Source organism: Malania oleifera, chromosome 7 (genome assembly GCF_029873635.1).
Source record: "Malania oleifera isolate guangnan ecotype guangnan chromosome 7, ASM2987363v1, whole genome shotgun sequence".
Taxonomy (NCBI): Eukaryota; Viridiplantae; Streptophyta; class Magnoliopsida; order Santalales; family Ximeniaceae; genus Malania; species Malania oleifera.
The window spans coordinates 26,759,953-26,780,010 of record NC_080423.1 but is presented as its reverse complement, the minus strand read 5'-3'; the positions used below and the strand labels follow the sequence as shown (position 1 = coordinate 26,780,010).

Below are 20,058 nucleotides of genomic sequence, written 5' to 3'. Positions count from 1 at the left end.
GATCATTAAATGATAGCGATATGGAAGAGCTATCCTCTTTGCTAGTCTTGTTGAATAATTGTTGTTTTTCTCTAGAGGAGGATAGGCGGTCTTGGTCTCTAGATTCTTCGGGGGTTTATTCGTGAAAATATTTTGTGTTTTTTTTTAAATAGGTTGAATTTTTATTTTCCACTCTCTAGTTCCATTTGAAAGGCCAAAGTCCCCTTTAAAATTAAGGCTTTTATCTGGTTGGTTTTTCTTGATAGAATTAATACCAATAACTTGTTGCAGGTTAGGAGACCTTTGAAGGCTACATCTCCAGACATATGTGTTCTCTGCTTTAATTGTTCACAACCATCATCTTATTTGTTCATTCAATGTGACTATGCATGAAGTTTGGAATAAGCTATTTGGTATTTTGGGTGAATGTTGGGTGAGTTCTAAGACTGGAGGAATTTTTGGCAGTGACTTTTGCTGGATTTGGTAGGAAAAAGGAAGCTTTTTGCAAATGTACTTTCTTTTGCTGTTTTTGGGGGTTGTGGATGGAGCATAATGCGCCCATTTTTATGGGGAAGAAGTCGACTCAGATGTTGGTTTGGAAAAGATAAACATTATTTGGCTTCTCTTTTAGTGTGTGGGACAAGGGAATTTTAAGGGGGTGAGATTTTCTGATATTCATCCCAATTGGCGTTGTATTGGAGTGTTAGTTTGTTATGATTTTTCCTTGTTTAGTATGTAGGTTGTTCCTTTAAAAAACGGAGTTTGAGATAGGATGATGGGTAGATATGTGCTTTTCTGAACAGCAATAGGGGGATCAACGTTGCAAAAAACAGGATCCACGGATAGAGGATCTTAAAGCATAACGATGGAGTTTGTTAGGGTCTCTCCTACTTTGAAAAAGGATCGTTCTGTTAGGGTCTCTCCTACTTTGAAAAAGGGATCAATGGAGATAAAGGATCAAAATAATGAATAGACAAGGATAAAAATCTGAAATCAAGAGGGAAAAGAACTAAGAAGAGTATGCAATGAAAATGAGTTATTGAGATCTCTAGGGATTAAAGAGTCAGAGTAGTAGGGAGCAGAGTCAAAAAAATTGATGTCAATGGAGACAAAAGAAACGATGCAAGGTAGGACAATAACCTTAAGACCCTTCTTGAGAGTGAGAATACCCACACAAAACTGCACTTGAGAGAACAAGGATCCAATTCATTAACTGCATGAGTTAATTTAATAAACAGAGGACACCAAACGGGATATGCAAGGAGGTAATGAGAGCAAAGGATTATTAGGAAATAGAATGGAGTGGAAAAATGATGTCATCTTATTGGTTGGAGAGCAATAGTAAGAATTGCATCACTCTGGAACACTATAAGCACATTCATTGTTTGCTACCGAGTACAAGTGGCTTTGAAAATGTCATTTTTTACCTTTTAGTAACCCCATTTTGTTGTAGTGTGGATTTTGCTCAAGTGTTCTTTTAGCATTCTCACTAGAAGAATTTGGACAGCCAAATTTAACTGAGTTTGAATCTCAAAGGAAAAAGGAGAAATGATAATAAATAACTCAAAATGATTTTTCATTAAATAAATAAAACCAGGTCATCCTTGAACATACATCAATAACAATATAAAAGCACTGAAATCCTAACTTGGAGAGAACTTGTGTGGACATACACAAGAGGACTTACTACCTATTTATTCATGTGGAAAGCAAAAGTGACATGATGATGCTTCCCAATTGACCAGGCTCACATTGTAAACCAGATACAAGACTTGAATTACAGCCCTTTAACTGTTCTAAATAATTCTAATCAAGGATGTCCAAAGAAATAATGAATATGAAGAGGTCTAACTGCAGCAGTGCGGGCAGTGGATGAGGACAGCATATCAAAGTAGGTGCACCCTGCATTTCCCCCACCCCCTCCTGCCCCCGCACAACAAATTAACCAAGAAAACAGTTTATTGTCCTTTACCAATTGTGAGACAAGATATACTTCTCAATTATTATATTGTCAGTGGTAGCCAAGTCAGTGTCTGTAAAGTGCTGTTAGATGTTCTTGTATCAAGCATCTCGGTAGGCCAAAGAAAAAATTGAAAATCAACAACAAATGTAATTAACAACATTCTAACAACCCAACGGTCATGTGGAAAGCTAGAAATGCCCTTTTATAAGAAAATGTTAAAAGAAGTGTAGACAGGATTGTAAGTTCTATTCTTCTGGATGTTCAGTACAAATTCCATGGAAATTGTGTTCCATAGAGTTTAGTTTTTCTGTTTCTATGATATCTTTTCCCTATATTCCTTTTCCTTGTTTTTTTGTTCTTGTCTCCCTCCTTTTGTGCTAATATATTTTCTTATCTTCTAAAAAAAACAATTTGATGGTCACCAACAAGTAGGCATGAGAAAAATATCAACAGGACAGAAGGTCAATGATAACTAACGAGGATGAGGCATAAGAACTAACAAACAGTCATATGACAGATGCTTACCCATGTTGGTTTTACAAAATCTGAACATGAGCAAGAAAATATGACAGATCTTGATCCTTGGGCAAGGTGACTTAAAAACTGACTATGTAGCATGGCTCATGGAGAGAACTGAACCATAGCAAACTCTAGAATGAGATAGCTTCTTGTGGAAATAATTCTCATTAGTTGTAACATAAGTACGTGTCTGTATAAATAAATGTACAGCATAAGAATAGAAGGAAAGAACCAAGAATGCTAACTTCTAAGGAAACTAAATATTCTAGGATATTCACACATTTACAGCCGAGATTCTCTTGGAAAATAGGGAAGTTGACTAAACAGATTTGAAACTTTCCAACACAAACATATAGGCCCAAGAGAGCCTCATGTGTTGGTGTGCAATGTCAGAGCTGCCGGCCTGTGATCGGCACGAGGCAGTTGCTGGAGATAACCTTTCAGAAGTTTGTAGATTGGTGAGGTCTGAGAATGGCTAGTTTTAGTTTTTCTGAAAAACACATGGGAAGTTATTGAACAAAATTGGCAGTGATGTCAGTAGGTTTTCTGGTGAATCTACCTATGACTGCAGCTTGCACAGGTATGAACAGCTCTCCCAGAGGCATAGGGCTAAGGGATTAATAATTAATTTATGTAGTGGAAGTGATTTTGTAGGGTGTAGGTGTCAAATGCTTTGCTCTGTTGAAGATGTCCTGATAAATAGAGAACCCAGTGAATGATTAGGTTTCCTGTTCTATTTATAATATATCTCATGTAAATCAAAGGAAGATGCTACCTTTCCTAACACATGGTATTTCTCCTTTTCATGCATGCATGCATGCTTATGCATCAACGTGCAAGAGAGAGAGAAAGAAAAGCCTATATAGTTCGATTTCGTCTATGAGACAGTTGAAGAAATTTGAGCTTATATATTAAGAATCTAATCATTTCATTAAATTTAAATTTTTAAGTATATGGCAGTGTAGTATTTTCTTCACAAAATAAAATGGTAATTATCTTGTTATGATAAATCCAGTCAAGTTGCATGTACATGACTTTTTTTGGTTCTCTTGGTTCTTTCATCTGGTTAGAAGAGAATATGGTATTTTAGCAATTATGTGGTGTGAGTGGGATTATTTTGTCTTTCATGTCTTTTTATTACCAATATATAAGAGGACAGACTTTAAGCTGTACATATGCTCCAGGAAACTGCCGCCTGACTTTCTTCTCTATCTTTAACTTATATTTCATAATATTAAGCATTAGGCTATTGCTAGGAATTTTTATTTTATTTAATCTTTTAAGTCGATTGTTTCTCATATTTGCCCATGGCACTTTTTGTTCACATGCCTGTGGTTTAACCACACCATGATTTTGGACCAAGATTCCATGATTTTGTTGGCTGTCTAAAGCCTCATGTTTATTAGTGTGTATAAGACATTAATCCTTCCAATTTATGCAAGATTATGGTGTTTAATTCCATTTGCTTTTTCAAAGAACATGATTTTTTGTTCCCAGCAGAAAATTTGAAATTATTAACCACCAACATTAAAGTTTGCATCAGTGAAGGTTATATACTTTTTCCCCTTGTGCAGTTTGGAGTTGAAACATCAGTCTTTGACTCTCCCCAAGTAAAGGCCAAATATCTATCATGTTTGAAGCACTTTTTGAGCCTGGTAAGTGAAAGCACAGACAGCAGCACACTGCAGTCTGGAAAGGCCATCGTGCAGGAGTTGAAAGATGAAATCAATTATATTGAAGTTGAGCTATCTTCTAACATGAGGCACAAAACCTAGTCTAAACTGCAATTTCGGATGGGCCACCAGCTTGTATAAATAATGGTGTTGAGGAGGAGAAATAAAACTAAAGGTAACTTTTAGAATAACTGGAATGGGCATATGTGCCGATTTTCAAGATACCTGAGAGTTTTTGTGCTTTGTTACAATTGTTTAGTGATTCTTAAAAATTTGTGGCAGGCATTTCCTGCTTAATACATCCAGCTGGGTGACCTGCCTGAAAAGCACAAAAATTGTTGATACTCACATCTTAAGATTGAAGGTTTATTGATGGCTTAGGTCATCCATTGAAATACAAGCATTTCACTGCTAATAGTTTAGTTTTGAAGATAGCTTGCAAACTCAAAAATATGATAGTGCACATAATGTACCTATTACCTTTTATTTAAGGGTTATATTCACCTACATCTCACTGCTTTTAAAAAAATTTAAAAGTTAAAGACAAAAATCCCCTGCCATTTGTTAACCATCAAGATCATGAGCTTATTCTAATTAAAAATGTCTATTTCTCCTTTTATTTACAGTTGATAATAAATTTTAATTTCATTTGAAATGTTATATTAATTAACTAATTTATTTTGTCCATGCATGCATAACCTATGTATAGATTTGTGCATGTGTGAATGTAGGTGCTTGCATATCTTTATGTTAGACGTCGATATTGATCATTGCAAGTTGGATTAGGTTAGGAGTGACATTTTAACTTGGTCATAACATGCTTTGCCCAAACCTGCCTAGTTATAGTTGAAAATATTCAATGATATTTAAACTTTGAAGAATTGAAATGTAAAAATAAAATAAAATAAAATAAATAAATCCAAACTTTTTATGTACACATTAATACATATGCATAGATAGAATATGTGTCTATGTGTGAAATTATTTTTAGAATGGCTAACTTGGTGCACAAGTCAAGCTTTGCTTATTGCGTTGTGCTTGCCTGTCACCACTTATCTTGTGTATATAAGATGGGTAACCATCATGTAAATCTCAATGTAGGTTTTTGATTAGGATAATGCCTTAGTGTAAATTGGAAGTATGACTCCTCGGTCATTCTAATGTTTTCTAGTGCCAAAGTTAGAATGGCGTTGTAAACACTTTAGGGCGAGGCTGAGTGTTTATCAATCATTATAAAACTCACTAGCTTTTATAAATGTGTTTAGCCTACTTGCCTCCCTCACTAAACAAATTTTGTATATGGAGGCATGATTTACCACCTGACTTGTATTTACATGCATGCTTATTTACTGTTTCTGCTTAACTTTGTAGTTTGTACTCAATGGTTGTGAATTTGTTCATGTGGTAAGATTGCAGTGTACTTTTGGCACTAGTTAAGCCATATGGCCCGTAACAAGTTGTGAAGAGTTCGGCCCATGGCAATTGGTATTAATGCTTGTTTAATTGCTTTGTGAATTCGATTGCCTTTATACCGTGTGATTGTGTGACGCTTCAGTGGGACAACTATGTCATGCACCAATACTGAGAGAATTGATGCGATTGTGTGAAGCTTCAATGGGAGAACCATGTTGTGCACCAATATTGAGAGAATTGATGTGCTAGAGGCACAAGCTAAGATAGCCAACAATGTCACCATGGAGATAGCCAAACCTGCTAAAAGTTTTGATGCATTGGAGGAATCACAAAAACATCAATAGGGTTCTATTATAAAATTGTCAGAGGACTTCCATGCTGCGATAGAAGCTTTGTAGATATAGATGGGTGATCTTACTACCAAGATGAGCTCTGATGGTTCGTGTTGTTAGGAATTCTAATTCTAAAGTGGTAGAGGATAGAAGAACAAGAGTTCTAGAAGCCCGAACCTATGGGATTGCCCATGATGCTAAGGAGTTGGAGAAATGACATGGAGAAATAATTTCATGCTATGAATACTGATCCAATGGAGGCGGGAAACAATGTACTTGAAGCTATGATGGTGTACTAAGTATGATGAGATTCAAAAGAGATGATGTGTAATTAATAGTTGGATAGACTTCAAGAGAGAGCTCAAGGCCTAATACTTTCTTGAAAATGTTAGTACAACGCTCAACATATACTACAAGTTGTTAAGGACACTAGTATAGTAAGAGAATATATGAAACAATGCTCTATTTTGTTGTTGGATATCTAGGACATGTCTAAGGAAGACAAGTTCTATTTCCTTGAATGATTGAAACCACGAGCAAGGGTTGAACTTCATCACCAAAGAGTTCAAGACTTGCCTATTGTACAAGTTGTTATGAAATACTGACTGCTATGTTGGAAAGAGTTCCACCCCACCAAAGAGAGGCATGTTTCGCATGTGCTGGGGAAATCAGAGGTGAGGGAGTTTTTTTGCCTTTCACAAGGCCTCCTAATATTTAAAGGTCAGGTAAAAAAAAAACCCTTAATTTGGAATAAGCTCAAGCAACTCCTCACAAGGATCGTTAGGGGTTGTGTCTTCGCACGCCTTTGGGGATCCTGAGGTGAGAGTAGCTTCTATCTTTTGCATAATTACCCAATATATTATGGCTTGGTAATTAAATAAAAATGAAGTTTGAGTCTTGATCAATTAATTTTAAAGGTGATCCTGAGTTAATCAGGTACTATCCATCGGACGAGTGTAGAGGGGTGCTAAAACCTTCCCTTTACATAATTGTTCTCCTGAATCTGACCTAGTAACGTAGACTATTAACTATTGACTGTTGGTTTCATTAGACCTAGGTATCAATTAGAGATTAATAAACTGGTAGTATATTAAATAGGTGTTCTAACCTCACCTAGAGTAAGAATAGGTTAGTGGTGACTCCAACCACATATTTACCCACTTCTCATTGCATGTAATACCCTCTTTTCATATGATCTCAAGTTCGGCATTCGATCGAGGAGATTCGAAGATTCGATCCCCTGATTTCAGGAGTTGACTCTTTGAAACGTTACGACAAACCGAATGCCCAAAACAGAGATTGGCAAGCCCTTTTGGGATTTTCCCTAGCATTTTCCTTTTGTTTTTGCCTTATCCGCTTTGTTTTTTGCCATTACTGACTGCACTAGGTGATCTGGGACGGTCCACAAGGGTAGGGTGGGGCCTAATAGTGATTTTGACCTTGTGCATGCAAATTGAGACAAAAATTTTGATCATTTTGGGCATTTCTTCCCTTTTTTAGCCAAACCTAACTGCACGAGGTGTTTTGGAGTAGTTTGAAATGGTAGGAAGAGGTATTACAATGATTTTGGCTTTGGACATACAAATCGAGGCAAAACCCCTGCCGTTCTAGGCTTTTCCTTTTTTGCCAAATCTATGTTAGGTGATTTGAAACAATCCGAAATGTTAAGAAGCATTAAGGAATCACAAAAACATCAACAGGGTTCTATTATAAAATTGATAGAGGACTTACATGCTGCGATAGAATTTTTAGATACACATGGGTGATCTTACTACCAAGATGTGCTAGATGGTCCATGCTGTTAGGAATTCTAATTCTAAAGTGGTAAAGTATAGAAGAACAAGGGTGCCAGAAGCCCGAGCCTACATGGGTGCCCATGATGCTAAGGAGTTGGAGAAATGACATGGAGCAATACTTTCATGCTTCCCAAAGGAGGCGGGAAACAATGTACTTGAAGCTATGGCAGCGTACCAAGTATGATGAGATTCAAAACAGATGATGTGTAATTGATAAATGGAAAAACATGAATAGAGAGCTCAACGCCTAATACTTTCTTGAAAATGTTGAGTACAATGCTCGACATAAACTACAAGTTCTTAAGCACACTAGTATAGTAAGAGACTATATGAAACAATGCTCTATCGTGATGTTGGATATCCGAGACATGTATGGGAAAGACAAGTTGTTCTATTTATTGAGACCGCGGGAAAGCGTTAAGCTTCATCACCAAAGAGTTCGAGACTTGCCTATCGTACAAGTTGTTATGAAACACTGTCTAACTATGTTGGAGAGAGTTCCACCACATCCAAAGAAAGGCATGTTGGGTGGAAACGGCCAAAAGTCTTTTAAGAGGAGCAAACCCAAAAAGGGGAGCTAATACCAAGGCATCAACTTCAAAGGAAGCTCCGTTGTCTTGTTCTTTCAACACATCCAGTAGTAAGGGAAAGTTGGCATGTTTCATATGTCAATGCTCTTATAGAGTTGATGATTTCCACAAGCCATCACTTAACACCTTGCAAACTTTCATTGTGGAGAGAACACAAGGATCAGATGAGGATGAGGAGGAAACTTGAAGGATGGGTGCAATGTGGTTACTCTTTGGCTTTGGAGAGGCAAACAAAAGAACTAAAAGTTACTCGGGCTAAAAGGTTAATGTTTTTGAATATTGCAAATTAATGGGAAGAGCTATGGTGGATATCAAGGCTACCCATAACTTTGTCTCATAGGTAGGAGTACATAGACTCAACTTGAATTTGGAGGACTCAAGACGCATGAATATGGTTAACTCTGTAGTTAACTTATTTTTGGAGTAGCCAAGCAAGTGAAAGTGAAGCTTGTATGATGGACTGGACATGCAAATTTCATAGCCTTGCTGATGGATGATTTCCAAGTGATACTTGGATGGAATTCTTAAGGGAGACTAAAGTGGTACTGATGCCATTTGTTGTTTCCCTTTGTCTGATGGGAGATTGCCATTGCATGGTGGAAGTCGTTCCAAATAAATGTGAAAATGAGAATTTCTCTTAGCCATGCAATTCAAGAATGGATTGAGAAGGGGTGAGCAAACATATCTTGCCACATTGACGGTTGATGAAGAAGTAGGCCAAGAATGGGTTCGTTGAAGCTATCCAAGATGTGTTTGTTTAATACAAAGTTATGATGTAAGACAAGCTACTGCACAACTTGCCTTCATGATGAGGTGTGGAGCATGAGGTTGAGTTGTTACTAGGGATGAAGCCTCCTGCTAGGCCACTATAAGATGGCGCCTTTGGAATTTAAGAAGCAACTTGATAAGTTATTGGAAGTGGGTTAGATGCGCCCTTCCAAAGCACCATTGTAAGTGTTGCAGAATAAACATGATGGGAGCATGCACATGTGTGTGGACTACCGCACGCTCAACAAAATGATTGCATGCAACAAGTATCTCATTTCACTAATTGCTGATTTATTTGATTAGCTAAGTCATGCCAAGTACTTCGCCAAACTTGACTTGCTGTAATGCTACTATCAGGTGAAGATAGCAAATAGTGATGAGTCAAACATTACTTGCATGACGCAGTATGAGGCTTAAGAATTCTTGGTAATGCCCTTCGAGTCGATGAATGCACGAGCATCTTTTGCAAACTAATGAATCAGGTGTTTCATGACTACCTTGACAAGTTTGTCATGGTGTATCTCGATAACGTAGTTGTCTATAGTTCTACTTTGGAAGAACACAAAAAGCATCTATGATGGGTGTTCAAAGAGAGAAACCTTTATGTGAAGAAAGATAATTGCTCTTTTGCTTATAGGTTTATAAAATTTCTTGGTTGTATGGTTGAAAAGGGTCGAATCTAGATGGATATGGAGAAGTGATAGCTAGACAAGATTAGAACGACAATTAAGGTGCTACATTCTTTTCTTGTACTCTACAATTATTACAAGTTTCTGGAGGGGTATTCAAGGATAATTGCATCATAGACAAAATTGCTGAAGAAAGGTCATAGGCAGAACTAGATGGAGTGTCTAGGATCCTTTGACAACTTGAAGGAATCCGTGGTGCAAGATCCGGTATTTGCTCCCCCTAACATTTTGAAGCCCTTCGAGGTACAGATCAAACAATGTCCCTTTTGGAGTCTTGTTACGTGATGGGCACCTTGTTGCATATAAAGTCATAAGTTAAGCAGTAGTACACAACTCGAGAGAAGTATATGCTAGCAATGATACATTGTCTACGTGTGTGGTGGCGTTACCTACTCGGGTCCAAATTTCTGGTGAAGGCAAGTAACTCAGTTGTTTTTCATTTCTTTCGACTACGTAAGTTATCCCCCACAATCCTGTTGGTAAGAATTTTTTGTAGAGTTTGATTTCTTTTTGAAGCACAAGGTGGGGTGGATGAATCAAGTTGCGGATGCACTGAGCTAGAAGGGGTTTCTTTCTTTATTAACATTGTAAAGTGGGGATTCTTTGGATATTTTTAAGAACATAAGGGGCTATAATGCAAGTTTCTAAACACGGGAGAAGTTAATGAATGCTACCCTTTATTTAATGGTGTCAATTGTTGTTAAAACTATCTGGGATGATGATATGTCTTCCAATCAGCAAATCATAGTGGCTGACTTTGTGGAATAAGTAACAGTATCAACACATAAAAAATGGAAGTTATTTTTTACCACGGGCTTTCTCATGCTTGTGCAGTGTTTCATGCCTTAGAAGATATTTTCTTTAGTGGCATGTTTCATTAAAAAGAATTGAGGCTGGAAGTGAGTTATAATTCCATTCTTGATTCCTTTATGTTTGGTTACTAAATGATTAGAACGTTCATTCCTTTGGAATGAAGACTGTTTTTATTCAAGGAATGGGCATTTCATTAGGTCTCCACGGGAAAGAGAATTCCATTCCTAACTTTTTTTTCTTTAAAGACAAAAATGCCCTTGCTAAAAGAACTTTATTCCAAGAGTATATCCCCTTGCAACCCCAACACTCTCCTCTCTCGTCTTTGTTCCCATCCCACAAAACTCCATAGTTGTGCTCTTCAATCTTCATGTAAGCAACTTCCTTCATCTGACAACATCAAATTCCTCAATCGACTTCATTCCAAGTGTGTAATCCCTTCAAGCCTCAATTCTCTCTCTCTCGAGCTTGATTCATATATCTGGGGCTTGATTTTATTCACTATTTTTGCTCATTTTCAGCATGAACATATGCATAGAACTTCATATTTATTTCATCCGTTGACTATTATTACTTCTTCTGCCTCAATTTCTTTTTTTATAATTTTAAATTTATTAATTTCTTTTCTAGAAGGTTTTTGATTTCATTCTAATAGGAATCTGGTATTAAATTTCGTATTTACCAGTATGCATTTGAAGTTCAAGTTTCCTCACTGAACTGTTTCAAAAACAGAAGCCAGTGCTTTGTGTTGTGCCTTTGTACATGATTTGTGGCTACTAGTTTAAGTTTGAATGACACATTCGCAATGCAAATAAAAAAAACAAAATTTATTGGTTCTGGTAATTCTAGAACAAATGGGTGTTTGACTACGAATTTGTCAAGGAAGGGATCTAATGAAACTTGCTTAACTTTTTAATCAAACTGCTTTTTAATCTACGATTTGGATCTATGGATCTAATTAGTTTGATGTGGAACTTTGGCTGCAAATTAGTTTCTTTTGTATTTATCGTATGTCTTAGTTTTTGGGTTAATTTAATCACGAAAGTCCCATGTTTTTGGTATTGTATATGGGTGGATTATAAGAAACTAACTAGTAATAGTATGATATTCAAAAATTCTCCTCAAGAATTAAGAGGAAGATGATGATGCCTTGTGCCTATTAGAAATTTTTTTTTAATTTCTAATTAATTTGATATTTAATATTACTTAGTTTGTGTGACAGCTCACTCCCTCTATGTAGGTATTGTCTGCTTTGAGGGTGAACCCCCTTTGGTTTATCCTTCCTCAAAAGGTGCCTACACAGGAGAGGGGTCCAATCCCCATATAAGTTGAGGCCCCTTCACCTCCCAGAGCAATGTGAGCCTCCTCCCCACCCCAAGAACTGCAGTTCTGGTTGTTTTCCTACACTCACAAGGCACAGGATAGTGGGTACGACCCACCCTACCGGGACATGTTATCCTTGATATGTGTCAGCACCATATTTATGATCGGGATCCAACTCTAATATAGTATGCAACAGTCCACTCCCACCGTGTAGGCACTGTTCACTTTGGGAGCAAACCCATCACGGTTCTATCCTTCATCAAAAGTCACTACACAATGTGGACATCGGGTTTTGAGGGCCAGTTTGGGTTGCCAACAATTGGTGACTGTTTTGAAAACAAATAGGTGTAGACTATCCAAGTCATTGATTAATCTGTTTTGTATTTTTTAATGTTAAAAAATCAGAGTCGCCACTTTATTTTATATTTGAAAAAGTAAAATAAAGTAAAGCTTTTTGAAGAGATGAGGTTCGGGAGTACGATTTTACATACAGAAGATAACGCTTTAAATTCTCGTTCCTAAGAATTTAAAAGGTTAACACCCTAAAACACTCATTTCATTGAATGGTTGTTGTGCTTACCTTGTGTGTGTGTACGTCCCATTTGAAATGATCTTTGAAAGAACTAACCCTTAAAAAAATCCTATTACTTTGAGACCAAATCAAAAACAAAGCAAGCAACACAAAAAACAATGTAAGGGGATTTGAGTTTTTGTTTGGTATGAATGAAAGTAGATTGCTTACATATCCTTAAAAGATAAATGAAGTCATCTATAGTCCAAAAAAACAATTTCATTTTTAGAAAAGATATCAAATAATATGAATTTGCATGATTTTTGATTCTTTGGGAGGAAAACCATAAAACTCAACTTGAAATCCCTTGAAGTATCTTTTAGAAAAGGCTTTTTAATCCCCTTAATAGCTGCATCATGAATGGTCCATTAAAAAGTTAACTAAAATACATATTTGAAGGAAAACCATGAAAATCCTTGAAAAGTGTGGATTTTTGGGAGGAGAACCACAAACCTTCCTTTGACTATCAATTTGAAAAATTGGAGAACACTGAAGTGCCGCTTTATGGGTGTAAGTAAAATGAAAAACTTGTTGGGAATGTGGCTCATATTTTGAGTGGAAATGCATGCATCGGGAAAGTTGCGTGAAGCGAGGAACAAGAGCATGATAGGAGGCTGCAGGCAGAGGGATAACCGTCAACGTTTTGGGCTGTAACCATTGACGGTTTCAGGCAGAATGCAGGGGTTACTTCTTGGCTTCAAGCCGTCGACGATTTTAATCGGTGCAAGTCATGTAATTCAAACCGAGAGGCTAGTAGATTGGGTAGATTGGAGGTTTTTCCTCCAGGGATCGCTACAAGGATGGTTTAGATAGGATATATGGTTCCTGTACGCTTAGGGTTCATATATAATCAATGTATTGTAACCCTAATGTAAGCTTGACATAGTTTTTAGTGAAAATCTGATCTGTTGCTCCTGTGGATGTAGGCAAATTGTCGAAACACGTAAATCTTGTGTCTTTTGATTGTTGCTTTCGTTCTTCTCATTACTGAGTGTGTGCTTCTTTAGTATTGTTCATCATTGAGTGATTGCACTGGTTGTTTGTTGATTAATTCATGAGTGTGTGAGAAGTGCTTCCGCTGCGCATCTGTGAACAACAAGTGGTATCAGAGCTATTGGTTCTCAATGGCTGGGATCTCTTCGACGAAGTTCGAAAGTCTTCTTCAAGAGAAGAAACGTGTGATTTCTCTTCTTTCTCTCCTTCAAATGAATACTTTGAAGACCCTCTTGCAATTTACAAATTCCTCTTGAAAATCCTCCCTTTGCCCTCTCTTCTGATCTGCCCTAAAGTTTCTCAAAAATGTCCTTTTATGGCCCTTCAAAGGAGAGAGTGTTGAGTAATTGGGTAAAATAGAAGACCTAAACTCAATGATAGGTCTCTCCTTCTATTTATAATATATGTAAGTATAATGGGAATGACCATAATACCCTTACTAACGCTCACTTATTACTAAAAAAAAAATCTTAACACAACAATAATATGCTAAAAGACTAAATAACCATTAACACTCTTTGTCAAGTTGGAGCATATATATCATATGCTCCCAGCTTGTTAGAAATGAATTTCACCTCCCAAGGCTTTAGTGATCAAATTTGTAAGCTGAAACTCACACTTCACATGAGTGGTCGTAATAAGCTTCTATACAAGAATCTCTTGAATAAAGTGGCAATCAACTTCAACGTGCTTTGTCCACTCATAAAAGACAGGGTTAGAGGCAATATGAATTGCAGCTTGATTGTCACAGATCAACTCCATAGGCTGAGAATGTGGAAAACCTTGTTCTTTCAACATGTTCTTCCACTAAACAAGTTCACATGTATTGTGTGCCATAACCCTATACTTTGACTTAGCACTTGACTTGGTCACCATAGTTTGATTTGTTCTTTTCTAAGACACCAAATTACCAATGAAAAAGACACAATACCTGGTTGTGGATCTTTGATCGGAAGGTGATCCAGCCCAATTTGCATTTGTATATCCCCGAATATGAGTGTGACCCTGATCCTGATATAAGAGATCTCTCCCTAGTGCCCTTTTGAAATATCTCAAAATGCAAATTATTGCATCCTAGTAACTTGTTCTCAGGAAATCTTGAAACTGATTCACAACACTTGTTGCAAAGGATATATCTGGTTGACCGATTGTGAGATAATTCAACTTTCTAACAATTCTCCACTACTGACCTGGGTTAGGCAACAAATCACCCATATGTGGCATTAACTTAATATTGGAATCCATAGGTGTATCCACAGGTTTGGATCCCAACAACCCTGTCTCATCTAAAAGATCAAGAACGTACTTCCTCTATGATATGATAGTTCTTGTACAAGATCTCGGTACTTCTATACCCAAGAAGTACTTTAATGGTCCCAAGTCTTTGGTTTGAAACTTATTTTGTAGAAAAAGCTTTAGGTCCTGGATGCCATGATCGTCATTGCCAGTGATCACAATGTCACCCACATATACAATAGGCAAAAATATTGCTCAATGGAGTATGACGATAAAATACAGAGTGATCTACTGCACAACAATGAAGGCCAAACTCAAGTACTACAACACTTAAACAACCAATCCATGCTCTTGGAGATTGTTTTAATCCATACAATGATTTCTTGAGTCGACATACTAAGCGTAACTCCCCTTCAGCTACAAACCGAGGGGGTTGCTCCATACATACCTCCTTATGAAGATCACCATGCAGAGAAACATTTTTTACATCTAATTGATGTAGAGGCTAATGACAAGTGGTGGCTGAAGAAATGAACAAATGTACTGAGGCAAGTTTAGCAATCGGGGAGAATGTGCTTGAATAATCCAAACCATACACCATACCCCTTAGCAACAAGGAAGGCTTTTAAACGAGCCACAAAACCATCAGGATTGACTTTCACATTGTACACCCAGTGACAACCAATCACAAACTTATCAGGAGGAAGAGGTACCAAATCCCAAGTATCATTATCATGCAGTGCACACATCTCTTCAACCATTTTCGTCCTCCACCTAGAATGTGATTGGATTTTAGAAATAGATTGTGGAAGGGCAACATAAGATAAGAGGGTGACAAGAAATCATAACAAGCAAAATTAGAGATCAGATGTTGGGCACAAGTGCGTTTACCTTTTCTAACAGCTATAGGAGGATCAACATCATGAGAAATAAGATCATTTGACGAGGGACCTAGAGGTATAGTTGTAGATGTTGGAGGAGGCACTTCCCTCTTGAATCGCTGTGTGTATACCTACAAATTGGGATGATTCAAGTGACGAGAATGACTCAAACTGGATGAAGATGTCAGAGGATTGGGCATTGATGCTAGGTTTGGATCTGGGAGGCAAGGTAGAGTAATGGACTCATCTAGGTCAATAGAACTCAAGGAATCAAAGTAGTTTGGTGTAGACTGAAAAAGGGTGACATTAGCAGAGTCAAAGAATCGATGTAAAGTAGGACTATAACATCGATATCCCTTTTGAGTGTAGGAATAGCCTAAAAAATACATTGATAGCATGAGGATCCAACTTATCCATTCCTGGAGATAATTGATGGACAAAGGACACACAACCAAATATACAAGGAGGAAGGGAGAACAAAGGAACCTTAGGAAAGATAACAGAATATGAGATTTTACCACCAAAGATATGGGATGGCATTTTATTGATCAGGGAGCAAGCTATGAGCATAGCATCACTCCAAAAGACCTTGGGGACATTCATTTGATACAATAGGGTACGAGTGACTTCAAGGATATGTTTGTTTTTCCAATCAACAACCCCATTTTATTGTGGATTGTGGGCACAAGAGGATTGATGGATCATACTAGAGTTAGTCATGTAAGTACTAAATTGGAAACTGAAGTACTCCTTAGCATTGTCACTACGAAGTATCCTAATTGACATATCAAATTGAGTCTTTATTTGGGAACAGAAAACACAAAAGACATCAAACAACTCAGAACGATCTTTCATTAAATATAACCAAGTCATCCTAGAGTAGTCATTAACAAATGTAATAAAGTACCAAAACCCCAACTTTCATGTGACACGACTAGGACCCCAAATATATCAAAATGGATGAGCATGAAAGGACCAACCAACCATTTGTTAACTCGAGGAGCAAAAGGAACACGATGATGCTTGCCCAATTGACAAGACTCAGGCAATGGGTGGAGAAGGCAACTCAAAGTAGTAAAGTCCATGAGTCTCACATCTGTGCCAATTGTCTTTCTTGTCTTCAAATCTTGAATAACCATAGAATCAGGAAGGAATATGACAGAACAATTTAGTGACTTTGTAAGCTTACGAATTGACATAATATTTAAAGGAGATTTAGAAATGTACAAATTAGAAGAAAGAGAGATAGGAGGAGTAGGATTTACTGTTCCTATCCTCTTAACAGAAATAGTGGACCCATCAGCAAGGTAGCATTTTCCATAGCTATCGTAGTCTTGAAATCGTAATGTTTTTATTTTCTCTGGTCACTGTAGCAGTTTTGTATTTTTAAAATTGTTGTTTCATGATCTTTAGGTGCCATTTCTCCTCTTAGTTTTGTTCTTTGTTCTATTGATTTTTTTTGACAATTTTGCCTGAGAATTAGATTTCATTCCAACTATTTTTGACTCTGAGCCGATCCCACTTAGTGGGACTAAGGCTTGGTTTTGGTTTGTATTTTTGGCTCAGATGACTATTGATCTGTACTTTTACAGTTATTCTTGACCTTTGGTGATTTTTAGCACTCTGTAGCAGAAGCAAAAGCACACAGGATAATTATTTCATCCTTTTTAATCCCTCCTTTTCTCCCCACACGATGAACCATCCCAATGATCTGGACACCTGCACTAGAGAGGGTTCACTATGATCCCTATAACTAATTCTGCAGAGTCCCAATTTCCAGTGATTCTATTGTTCTTTTATTACATAAAAAAAAAAAAAAAAAATGATGAATGATAGCAGCAAAAGTAAATACCTTTTTTCAAGAAGGAAACATGCATCCATTCCCACGTATGCTACCATTTTTCCTTTATTTTGTTTAATCTCCTAATGATCACAGCAGGACCATTGGCATCTAGAATAGCAAGTACAAGGAAAATTTGTAATTATTTTTGTTTAATGCATTCTGTTCTAGTATTGGCTTTTACTGTTCTAATGTTAAGAGGATAGACCCCCATAATTGAAAAGTATAACATTACTTCTCTATGTACAAGTTTAGTGATTTGAACAATTTATGATATAAGTTATTTGAGTGAAGTTTGAGTACTGTCACAATCTTGATATTAAACCACGATAAATGAAGTAACATTTTATTTATATCTTTATTTTTTTTATTTCTTTCTTTTGGTGTGTTCCCCTTGCATTCCTCTTTTTGATGCTTTGGAGATCCATTGTAGGGGTGATTTTGAGGGTTTCAATTTTTTTCTTTTTCTTTTTCTTTGTTTTTTTTTTTTTTTTTTTTTAAAATCAGCATTCCAAAGGTTTCTTTTAGTCATTAGGGTCCATGCTTTGCATATCAGCGGCTATCATCTCCAATCTCCACAGAACAATTTCATTTAAAATTGGTACTTAAATTTCAATTTTTCCCCTTTCTATTGTCATTTGCAAGCATTTACTCGCTAGTTTGGCTGCCTCGAATCACATACTTATTCATGTTTGCAATATTCAATTAACAAACCATTTGAATTTTCAGAAACTAGTTTTATTTCCCATATGGCTGCGTTTAACATTGATACTCACTTTTCACTTCCAATGTTACACGAGTTGAATCTATACTTTTGTGATTATGCTTCTCATTTTGATTGAACTAATCTGTTTCACTTATCCATAATTTCTTTAACTGTTCACCAAAATTCTTGTTTAGCTTTTAAGTGTTATATGTTAGATGCTACGAAGAGTACTTTGTTCAAACTTTCCAAAATCCAAGTTTGAAGTTCTAAATCTCTATTTCTCAGTTTATCATGTATTCATGATGTTTCATTTCTTTTTTCCCTTTACTTTTGCAGGGGCTCAACCAAAGCACGATCCAACCTAATGTGACTAAATTGTGTTCAGTTTGTTGCTCTTAAATAGTTTTATTATTATTTTTATATTTATCTTTAACTGAGACTAGTTGCAATCCTCACTTTCCTAAGATGATATTGGCTTTTCGTTAGTTATGTTTTGCGTTGCTTATTTTTGTTGATTTTCATTTTTCTTATATTACTTAATTATAGTTATATTTATTGAATTAATTCTTCAGAAAACTCTAGACGGATTTATTGTCATTAGGAAATTGAAGTTCTGTTTTTGTAGACTTCAACTGGGACCTTAACTGGTACCATATTTTTGTTCTCTAAGAAGAATATTCATGCGAAGGTTGTGGACTCTTGTGCAGTATAACTCAAGTATATCTCTCATAATTATTTTTCTTCAATAGTACTGAGTTTATTTTAAAGTACACTCTATCGTTCTTTGTCAATATAAAGTTAATTGGATCATGACTTCAGGTGTTACTAGAATTGCTAGTTTTGATTGGTGGCAGGTGGTTGATATCTGCATACAATAAATCGTTTGGGTTAAATATGGGTGTAAGCTCCATTAAATGGTTCATGAATGGGTAAAAATGGAGACTTAAATTGGCAGATTTGGATTTGCCTAAAATTAATTGGCTGGATTTTTTATTTTTTTTCCCCTCTGTACATATGGACATTATTGCAACTTTAAAATATAAATATAATTTCATTCTTTTAGTTTTATAACATTTGACAAACATTTGAAAAGTGAATTTGCATTCGTTTCCTATTTTAATCCTGCACTTCATCCGAACACGTTACAATGGAATTACATGTTCCATTTCGTTCCCACAATAATTTTTAAATGAATTTCATTCTCTCTCTCGATTCAGTTTGACAAATCGAACAAGCTCCTAGTTCTTGCAATCTTTAAAGTGTACATGTAGGGCAAATTTTAATTATCGAATGAAATGAGAAAAGTAACAATGTTATAAATTTTTATAGTTTTGAAAATTATGCGCAATTCAGTGATTATAATAAAATTATACGATATCTCGTTACTTTGTTTAACTAAACTAGAGGAAAATATTTTATGTGATTTTTTGTATATAAAATTACTAAAAGGAACCATGTCATATATGGAAGACAATTTAGAATTAGTAATGCAGCAATATGCTTACAAACATGTAGAGGAAGTGAAGGAGAAGAAGGAAAATCATGGAGCAAAACAAAGGAGAAAACTTTCTTGCCACGCTCAAGTTGGGACATGTCCTTCGCCTAGAAGAGAAATGAATGAAAATATGGTATTGTGATTAAGAAATTTATTGACAAATGGAAGGTGTGCCATGGAAGACTGAAGAACTAGTTATATGTCAAAGCTTGCACTTGGATGAAGAAATGTAGATGGTGACCCATTTGTATTTGAGGGGAAGGTTCATCTTTAGGCTCAAAAGACGAGGATAAGGTAGGAGTATTCATTGATGGTGGACTAGGGAAGGTACACATTTAATACAAATCAAGTTTTCATGTATGAATTCTTTAGCTGGGAAAGTGACTTTGTCTTCTACGGTTAGTTTGGGGTGGAATTTTTAAGTCATTATCAAAGTTGCACTTCAGCAACAATTGCAGTTTCCATCTTAAATAATTGAAAA

General features: G+C 36.3%; 1 protein-coding gene across 4 annotated transcripts in view; it reads left to right on the top strand.

Moving 5' to 3' along the window:
* The window catches only part of LOC131160474 (uncharacterized), a 179,143-nt gene extending 160,349 nt beyond the window's left edge, over positions 1 to 18,794 (top strand). For 2 of the 4 annotated variants that reach the window (XM_058116186.1, XM_058116182.1), the window contains 2 exons: positions 4,036 to 4,309; positions 18,419 to 18,794. In XM_058116186.1, the coding sequence (XP_057972169.1) occupies positions 4,036 to 4,236 (201 nt within the window). In that variant the 3' untranslated portion in view covers positions 4,237 to 4,309; positions 18,419 to 18,794. Of the gene's footprint in view, positions 1 to 4,035; positions 4,565 to 11,772; positions 11,975 to 18,418 lie in introns of those variants that run through there. The other 2 variants (XM_058116184.1, XM_058116183.1) reach the window with 2 other exon arrangements.
* The last annotated feature ends 1,264 nt before the right edge of the window (positions 18,795 to 20,058 follow it).